General features: G+C 43.8%; 1 protein-coding gene across 1 annotated transcript; it reads right to left on the bottom strand.

The window, feature by feature from the left end:
• Nucleotides 1-1,847: 1,847 nt before the first annotated feature.
• Nucleotides 1,848-6,628, bottom strand: ZNF555 (zinc finger protein 555). The gene is given in 1 exon segment (XM_089905675.1): nucleotides 1,848-6,628. A coding segment is annotated over 1 exon segment (1,587 nt). The 5' UTR covers nucleotides 5,895-6,628; the 3' UTR covers nucleotides 1,848-4,307.
• Between the last annotated feature and the right edge of the window lie 3,351 nt (nucleotides 6,629-9,979).

The raw sequence follows: 9,979 nt of genomic DNA, 5'->3' as shown, positions 1-9,979 counted from the left end.
CTGATGCACAAGACGTGGTGACCCGACTTCCATCTTTCCCTGGGCGGCCTCTCAGTCGCCCCACCCACGAGCACCTGCACACTTCTGCGAAGTCTGCGATCCCTGGTGTCTCCAGCGGTGTTTAAGAGGCAGTCGCGTTGCATGCCAGGAGGAGTCTGGGGGCGGGGCTCTGGGCGTCTGCTTCTGAGATCTCCATTTCCCACAGGCCACAGCGGCTGAGACTACGCTCAGCACAGGCGTTGGTAGAAGTGCGCATGCACCGCGGTGGGGCAAGACCCAGAGGGGAGGTGGGGAGGAGGCGCGACTGGAAGTGATAAGTATGAGCGGGATTGGTGCACCTGCAACCTAAATCCTCCGGTGGTGGATGATCGTGGGGCAGTGGGTGTATGCGCGTGGGCGCCAACGGGCAGGCCATGGCTGGATGTCCCTTTGACGTCCCTGGAGGTTTTGAGATTGGTGTGCGCCTTGGAGCTTGTGGGCGCTGAGCTGATGCTCCTGAGGAAGCGGGGGTTGCTGTGGCCACAGGCCGTCTGTCGCTTTGTCGCAGGTTCTGCTACTGCTGTGTTTCTGTCATCTCCCAGACCCATGCAGCTGCCGCAACGTTCCACATGTGGCAGTGTAGAACCCTCATGATGTCTCCCAGCAAGAAGTCACAGGACCCGGCCTGATGCAATTTTAGAGCTGGATGGCCTCCAGACAGGCCCAGGAAGGGCATGACGCTGATGCCCAAAGATTAAGATGCCCCCAGGCAGGTCTCTTGGGGAGAACTGTAGGGGCACTTTTATGGTTCAGACCAGAGCATTCCCAGAGATCTCACTGGAGGAAGCTAGCATAAACTCGGAGAAAGATTCCAGGAGCCCTTTCACTTCTCTCCTGTTGTGCGAGGCTAAGGACAGACGTGGTCCTTGCAGGTGTTTCCTAACTTTAGACCAAGTTCCAAGAATCTGTTTGGCCCCAAGTCCTTCTCCCGGCCCCCTCCAGGTCCTTCAGCATTTATTGAGGATCCCAAGATGGAGGTGGGCTGGGTGTCAAGGTTCAGGAGTTTTAAAATTCCCTTAGCAAACGAAGGCTTTGTTTTTCTATTATTTTTAATATACATGCAATAAAATTCACTATTTTAAGTGAAGCGCCATGAGTTCTTATAAGTGCAGAGATAACACCAACGTCAAAATGAACACGCCATCACCCTGAAAAGAACAGGTGCCCATTTGTTCTCAAATGCCCCATCCATAATCACTGACCTGTTTGTTTCCTATACTCTTGTCCTATCCACATCTCATAAAAGGAAAGCCTTCCTTTGTTAGGAGTCTTTTTGTAAAACTTGATGCCATTTTTCTAAAATTCAGAAATCGCACTTGCCTTCCAGTGTTAAATATCCAACACTTCCCAATAAAGATTAAGCAAAACTAAAACCTTCAAACCTGACATTCCATTTTTATGAGCTACATGAGTTTGGGCAACTCTGTGCTCCCCGTGCTTGTCATCCTCTGAATGATAGGAGGGAAGGAGGTACAGATGATTGTCAAATCACATCAAACTATGGAGTGCTATGAAAACCTAAGTTAGCACGGAAAAAAAAATTAGAGATTAGACATCAACTGCTCTTTAATAAAAATAACTGACTGCTTCTGTTCTACCAATTAGTTTTAGACAACCTCAACTACTTATGCTTTCTACACTCACCAAGCACCAGCCCAAATCGGAAAATATATTCTTCCAAACAACCTCTGACTGGTACATCCCACTGTCTGTGCACTCATTCAAATTGCTATAACTCAATACATCCATTTTCTTTGGTCAAACCAATGTGGTCCTGGTGGCTTTTGGCTAGAGACCATTGACAAAACCATTATTTAAGCTTTTATTATTAACAAAGAATAAGCAATCCATTTAATGACAGATGTTGATGTAACAATAAAAATGTTTATATGACAAAAACCACCTTAACTTGTATATGCCAGCTAATATTGTCTCAGACTGTATAATGCTTAAATTAACAATATTAGTTGATTTAAATCCATAATTGCAATGGAATACTTTAACATATTCTCAGTACATGAAAAATAATAACATTTGTATTACGGATTGAACTGTGTTCCCCCCCAAATTCATATGTTAAAAGTTCCAGTATCTCAGAATGTGACCTTATTTGAAAATATGGTTGTTGCAGATATAAGTAGTTAAGATGAGGTCATACTAGAATAGGATGGGCCCTAACCCAATATGTATGGTGTCCTTATAAAAAGAATGCCATATGAAGAGACAGGCATGCACAAGTAGAATGCCATGTGAAGATTTTTTTTTTGGCGGGGGGAGCTGCGTTGGGTCTTCGTTGCTGAGCGTGGGCTTTCTCTAGTTGCAGCGAGCGGGGGCTACTCTTCGCTGCAGTGCGCAGGTTTCTCTTGTTGCGAAGCACTGGCTCTAGGTGCATGGGCTCCAGCAGCTGTGGCATGTGGGCTCAGTAGTTGTGGCACACAGGCTTAGTTGCTCTGTAGCATGTGGGATCTTCCTGGACCAGGGCTCGAACCCGTGTCCCCTGCATTGGTAGGCGGATTCTTAACCACTGTGCCACCAGGGAAGCCCCCATGAGAAGATTAGTTATGCTTGTTGCAAGCCAATGAGCTAACAGAAGCTAGGAGAGTGCTGGAACACATCCTTCCTTAGCACTTTCAGAGGAAGCATGGTCCTTCCAACATCTTAACTTTGGACTTCTGCTTCCAGAACTGTGAGACAAAAATTTCTGTTGCTCTAGCCACCCAGCTGTGTGGTGCTTTGTTACAGAAGCCCTAGGAAACTAATACAGTTTGTATACAAGTGATTTGGAAACACAGTAAACAAGATTTTTCTTGAAAATAAACACTGTTTTTAGTGACTTAGAATCAAACATAATAATTAAACCCATATCAAGGAACTGCATTTAGCTCTAACAGACATCTCCCCAAATTCACGAGGAGTATGTTTGTTCTCATGTAGGACCGAGTCAACGCATTTAAAAATACAGTAGGACTTCCCTGGTGATGCAGTGGTTAAGACTCTGCACTTCCACTGCAGAGGGCACAGGTTTGATCCCTGGTCAGGGAAGTTCTGCATGCCACATGGTGCAGCCGGAAAAAAAAAGAAAAAAGAAAAAAGGAAAAAAATACAATACCTTAACAAAGTCCCACGGGTTGTTTTGTTTTCCTACAACATTGTAGCTTTTGTGGTAGAATCACGATCAGAGAGTCACTAAAAGTTTTGAGAACAAAGAGTCTGCTATACAAATTAGACCTTGTAAAATATGTTAACATCTAGAGAAGAGTGGAATCACAGCATCAGAGATCACTAAACATGAGTCTGAATTAGTGGTCTGCAGGACATGTTAGGGTTTGTAGGAAAATCCAAATTGTGAGTGCCTGACCACATGACTGAATCCCTGACACCAAGCTCTTGGAGGTATTTATGGAAGCCTATAACTCTGAGAAAAATAGAAATCAAGTACTTGGAATTTCTTTTGATGATACTCTTGATTGGTAAGGCCAACAATCAGGAAAACGGGCTGAAAGCTGGTTTCCAAGTAGGCCCTATGCATCTCTCTCTCATATTTTAATGTGGCTGCAAAAACTTAGTAATGGCTTCATTTCTGCCTTCCAAATCTCATGCCAATAGGCTACTGGTAAATTCGAACACAGAATCATAAAGGGAAGGGATTTTGGGAACTGTAGCTCCTAACATTACCCATGCTGACGTAACACAATCCAGAACTCTGTATCTCATGATCACATCACAAGCGTCTCTTAAGTAAAAACCCACTGTTTAATTCACTATCACAAGCAAGGACAAAGTGAAGGACAAAAGCTGGAAGTAACAATTCACATGAGACTGTACACTTGGAAGAACTCTGCATAATTACAAATTTCTGCCAAATATTTAGAAGAAAAACAGAATAAGATTCCACTGGCCTAAACAAATATTCTCTCAATCCATGGTGGAAAACATATAATGGTTGATTATCCAATATCTGCCACACTAAGCCAGTAGGAAAATACAAACAAATACCACAGTGTCATTGTTCCAATAACCCCTTTAAGGACAATTTAAAGAACTAACATATTAAAACTACTTATATATTAAAAATACACTTCAAATCACCCATGAGTCCAACAAACTGTAAAGATGCTTTATTTCCTAAAACATAAGAAAAAACACTTCCTGCAAAATTTACGTACTGTAGCCAAAAGAGTACTTCAACAGTTAATTTTCATCTAAATGTTTATTTGCAAAAGAACTGGAAATACACTCCCTATGGGTCCACTTTAGTGATGAAGGACTCATAAAGGCAATACCAGGTTTACAACTTTTGTAAGATTTCTCTCCTGATATGAATTTTCTGAAGTACTGTGCATGAATTCATTTGCAGGAGGAGTTCCCGAGTTTCATATGTAGTGTTTCTTGGTAGTATGTATCCTCACATGTCTTCTTAAGGATGAGGAACAACTGAAAGCCTTCCCACACTGCTTACATTCATATGGTTTCTCTCCAGTGTGCATTCTCATATGTATTGGTAAAGATGAGGGCCATTTGAAGACTTTACCACATTCCTTACATTTGTAAGGTTTCTCTGCAGTGTGCGTCCTCACGTGCTGTTGCAAAAGTTCAGGCCAGCTGAAGGCTTTCCCACATTGCTTGCATTCATAAAGCTTCTCAGCAGTGTGCCTTCTCATGTGTCTTTGTAACGAGATGTGGCAACTGAAAGCTTTCCCACAGAGCTTGCATTCATATGATTTGTCTCCAGGATGCATTCTCACATGCTCTTGATAGCAAGCGGACAAACTGAAGGCTTTCCCACATTGCTTACATTCGTAGGGTTTCTCTTTAGTGTGTGTTCTTATATGTTTTCGCAAGGATATGGGCCAGTTGAAAGTTTTTCCACACTGCCTGCACTCGTAAGGTTTCTCTCCAGTGTGCACTCTCATGTGTCCTCGAAAGGATGAGGGGTGGCTGAATGCCTTACCACACTGGTTACACTCATAGGGTTTTTCTCCACCATGTGTCCTTTCATGCCTTCGAAATGACTGGGGATAAATGAAGGCTTTTCCACATTGCTTGCATTCATAGGGCTTCTCTCCAGTGTGAATCCTTTCATGGCTTCGAAAAGATTGGAGATAAATGAAGGTTTTCCCACACTGTTTACATTCATAGGGCTTCTCCCCCGTGTGTGTTATCATGTGCCTTCGAAAAGCCGAGGAATAACTGAAGGCTTCCCCACATTCCTTACATTTATGTGGTGTCTCCCCAGTGTGTGATATCATGTGTCTTCGAAAAGTTGAGGAATAACTGAAGGCTTCCCCACATTCCATACATTTATAGGGCTTCTCTCCAGTGTGTGTTATCATGTGTCTTCGAAAAGTTGAGGAATAACTGAAAGCTTTCCCACATTCCTTACATTTATATGGCTTCTCTCCAGTATGCGTTCTCACATGACTAGTAAGACTTGAAAAATCAATGAAGGCTTTCCCACATTGCTGACATTCATAGCTTTTCTCCGCAGTATGAATCCTTATATGCCGGTTGAGGGAAGAAGTACGAGGAAAAGTTTTTCCACATAATTTACACACATAGGGTCTCTCTCCACTGTGGGTTCTCACATGCGTCCTTAGGTGTGAATGACAGCTGTAGGCCTGCCCACATTCCTGACATTGATACGGTTTGTTTCCAGTGCAAACAGCGATGTGACTCTTGAGGGATGAATGATGCGTGAAGACTTTTCCATGTGTACTGCATTCATACATTTTTACTCCAGTAAGAGTTTTCTGGTACAGGTTAAGATTTGGAGTCTGACTGAAGCCTTCCCCACATTGATCAGTACTTTCATGGAGTCTCTCCACCACGTGATTTCTGTTAAAAATGAGAAGCATTTTATCAATGGTTTGATTAATAATGATTTATTAGTAAGTACGAGAATTACATTTTCACCAATTTCAGTGGATGGATAGATTTTCTCCCTGACTTTTTTTAAAAAATAAATTTATTTTATTTATTTATTTTTGGCTGCATTGGGTCTTCATTGCTGTGCGAGGGCTTTTCTCTAGTTGAGGTGAGCAGGGGCTACTCTTCGTTGCGGTGCGCAGGCTGCTCATTGTGGTGGCTTCTCTTGCTGCAGAGCACAGGCTCTAGGTGCACGGGCTTCAGTAGTTGTGGCACACAGGCTCAGTAGTTGTGGCTCACAGGCTCTAGAGTGCAGGCTCAGTAGTTGTGGCGCACGGGCTTAGTTGCTCCACAGCATGTGGGATCTTCCCCGACCAGGGCTTGAACCCACGTCCCCTGCACTGGCAGGAGGATTCCCAACCGCTGTGCTACCAGGGAAGCCCTATCTGACTTCTTTTAAAGTGGAATGAACTCAATGCCACAGAAGGGGGCTCAACCACAACGATTACAAAAACAATGTTTCTTAAACATGGGCTCTTCTGTTGATTGTTTTCAGCTGTTTCTATCACTCAACATCAATGTCACATTTAAGAAAAAAAATCATCGTGAAAATCTCTATGAATAAACAAATTTGATCTAGGCTTACATGTGTTTTGTTTGTTTGCTTTTTAAACTTTATGACATACTAAGATTCTCTCCTGAAATACTGCTTTCTCTCATGAGTGCAACTCACCTCAGATGTCTCCCTTGGTCTATGTGCTGATCTTCAAGGCTGAGTTCTTCCCAAATTTTTCCTAAGACGGAGGTCAAGGAATCATTTCCAGTGAACTTTGATATTTTATGCTCCTTGGATATTTTATTCCCATAAATATCCTGCTGAGAAACTGACCCATTGGCCTTAAATTGAGTCTCATCCTCTGAAAGCAAAAAGGTAACAAATCTTACAAGAAAGGAGGTACCTGTTAGCCAAAAAGGACACGGAGGAGTTTAGCTATGTCAAGACTTCATCAATAACAAGTATAAGGGGTCAAAATGGTAAGCACTTTAACAAAGTAAAATTCTCATATGGTTCAAAAACAGACCTCACTGGGCCCCCTAAGGCCCCATGAAATCTATATCCACCAATGATGCTAAGGGAGCTTTCTTTACAGAAAGAAGAACTCAGTTTAATACACAGATTCTCAGTCTCATGGGGAGAAACTATTAGATTCTAAGTCTATGATGGTTATGACCATGTCTGTCTTATTAGTTAACGTATTCCCTTTCCACAGTCCAATTCTTGGAACAGTGATGTGCCAGAAATGCTTGTCTCTAAATGACTAAGTGAAGGAATGATGTCATTCTTACCCACTGAGGCCAGGTTTCTGAAGTTTTCCAGCATCACATCTCTGTAGAGCTCCCTCTGAGCAGAATCCAGCAAAGCCCACTCCTCCAGATTGAAGTCCACGGCCACATCCTCAAAGACCACCGAGTTCTGAAACACCCAAGATATGTGCAGGTGCATGGGTGAGACTCACAGCACTGAACAACTGGACTCAAGTCACAGGAAGTTCAAATAAGATTCCATGGTCATCTAACATCTACTCTGTGATCCAGTCATCACACCTCCTACTTTATGTCCACAATCATAGATTATCCTCATAGATTTAACAGCATTAACACACTGAACTTATCTCTACACTTTTACTGTGACCATTCAAGGCTTATTCTTCTCCAACCAAAGGGTTTAGACCACATTGGAGAAACGAAAAAAAAATGCTATACAAATGAAATAATATTTGCATTTTAAGACCCATCAATCCCTTGTGACACAAGTGACTTTAGCTCCTTCCTACTGTACAACATCCATAAGCACATGAAGCCCAAGGTCAACCTGGATGAGGTTTAAGGAATACAAACACAATGAAGGACTGGGAACTTTTCCTTCTCTTTCCACCACCAAATATGAGAGGCCCATGGGCCTGTGGGAACCCAACTTGCTGCAAGGGCCTGCTAGCCATATTGTCTTTTTTTAACATCTTTATTGGAGTATAATTGCTTTACAGTGGTGTGTTAATTTCTGCTGTATAACAAAGTGAACTGGCTATATGTATACATATATCCCCATATCTCCTCCCTCTTGCGTCTCCCTCCCACCCTCCCTAACCCAACCCTCTAGGTGGTCACAAAGCACCGAGCTGATCTCCCTGTGCTATACGGCTGCTTCCCACTAGCTATCTATTTTACATTTAGTAGTGTATATATGTCCATGCTACTCTCTCACTTCGTCCCAGCTTACCATTCCCCCTCCCCATGTACTCAAGTCCATTCTCTACATCTGCATCTTTATTTCTGTCCTGCTCCTAGGTTCTTCAGAGCCTTTTTTTTTTAGATTCCATATATATGTGTGTGTGTGTGTGTGTGTGTGTGTGTGTGTGTGTGAGCGTATGGTATTTGTTTTTCTCTTTCTGATTTACTTCACTCTGTATGACAGACTCTAGGTCCATGCAAGCCATACTGTCTTAAAGAACTCCAGGCCATCAGGACAGTCCAACTGGCTGAATGAAATATTTCTTTTGAAGAAGTATTAATTTTAACATTTTTGTGTAATAGTTATCACCAGCTCAGTTTCTACTCTTTTCCTCTGTGTATTTTCATGAAAATAGGAAGTCAGAACTGCATACGTTCCCTACACTCCTGAGCCAGTGCTGCTGCCCACCAGTTGAGTTCACACACACACACACATTACATGATGCCAAAACAGCTCTCCTACCAGACCCATAAAAGAGTACTCTTGCTGACCTTGAGGATAAGGTTAAGAGCCCTACTTTGCAAAGGACTTTAACATCAAAAACATCTGACAGTGGGCTTCACTAGTGGTGCAGTGGTTGAGAATCCGCCTGCCAACGCAAGGGACACAGGTTTGAGCCCTGGTCTGGGAAGATCCCACGTGCCGCGGAGCAACTAAGCCCGTGCGCCACAACTACTGAGCCCGCGTGCCTAGAGCCCGTGCTCCACAACAAAAGAAGCCACCGCGGGCTTCCCTGGTGGCGCAGTGGTTGAGCGTCCGCCTGACGATGTAGCGGACACGGGTTCGTGCCCCGGTCCGGGAAGATCCCACATGCCGCGGAGCGGCTGGGCCCGTGAGCCATGGCCGCTGAGCCTGCGCGTCCGGAGCCTGTGCTCCGCAACGGGAGAGGCCACAGCAGTGAGAGGCCCGCGTACCGCAAAAAAAAAAAAAAAAAGAAGCCACCGCAATGAGAAGCACCACAACGAAGAGTAGCCCCCGGTCACCACAACTAGAGAAACGCCCACGTGCAGCAACGAAGACCAAATGCAGACAAAAAGAAATTAATTAATTTAAAAAAGAAAACATCTGACAGCAAATTTAGCCTTGAGTATAAAATATATAGAGGATTCAGCAGTGCTTTCCTACAAAGGAAACACTCCCTTGCCTCAAATTCCAGGAGACAGTGATTCCACACAAACCATCCTAGAGGCTGCACTCTCAATTTCTCTCACGTCCATGTCCCTCCCCTGGTGGGCACATGAGCGTGTCAGGCCAACCCCTAAGCACAGGGACCACTGAGCTGCATGCCTCCCTTAAGCCATGGGTTTTTAAAAAGTTCATCAACCCGCTGACATCCATGAGCATGGGAAAGAAAACACTCTCATATAATAATCCTGATGCCAGTATTTAATACATATTCAACGGAGTAGCAGCATAACAGGAATATCTCTACTGTACAGGGAACAACAGGAGCTTCTGGAGCTTCTGGAGGTGAGATGCTCTCTGTACAGTTATCTGTAGTGTTTCCTCTACTTAGTGTGCAGGAAAGGAGTTGACATTGCAAACCTTAACTTTATCCTTGGCAGTGACTGCTTGCAAGGTTGGCCTTGGCCAGTGTGTGGGAACTTTAATTTCTGAAGGTTTCACATCACCCTAATTATTACTCCCTGTCTCTGACTGTGCAGACAACACTGTTAGTGCTGAGCACCTGCTTTTCGCCTGGGAGTCTGGGCTTTGGGTCCTTGTTGCGCAGAGGATGCTCACATGATCAGCTGTGAGCTGATAAAAACCCCCGGTGAACTGAGT

The sequence above is a fragment of the Delphinapterus leucas genome, unplaced genomic scaffold (assembly GCF_059928025.1).
Source record: "Delphinapterus leucas isolate spDelLeu-1000000601 "Yukka" unplaced genomic scaffold, BTC_Dleu_Yukka2 spDelLeu_asBTCV2_sq25, whole genome shotgun sequence".
NCBI classification, from domain to species: Eukaryota; Metazoa; Chordata; class Mammalia; order Artiodactyla; family Monodontidae; genus Delphinapterus; species Delphinapterus leucas.
Note: the sequence above shows the minus strand (reverse complement) of the source record. Positions and strands in the feature narration are given on the sequence as shown.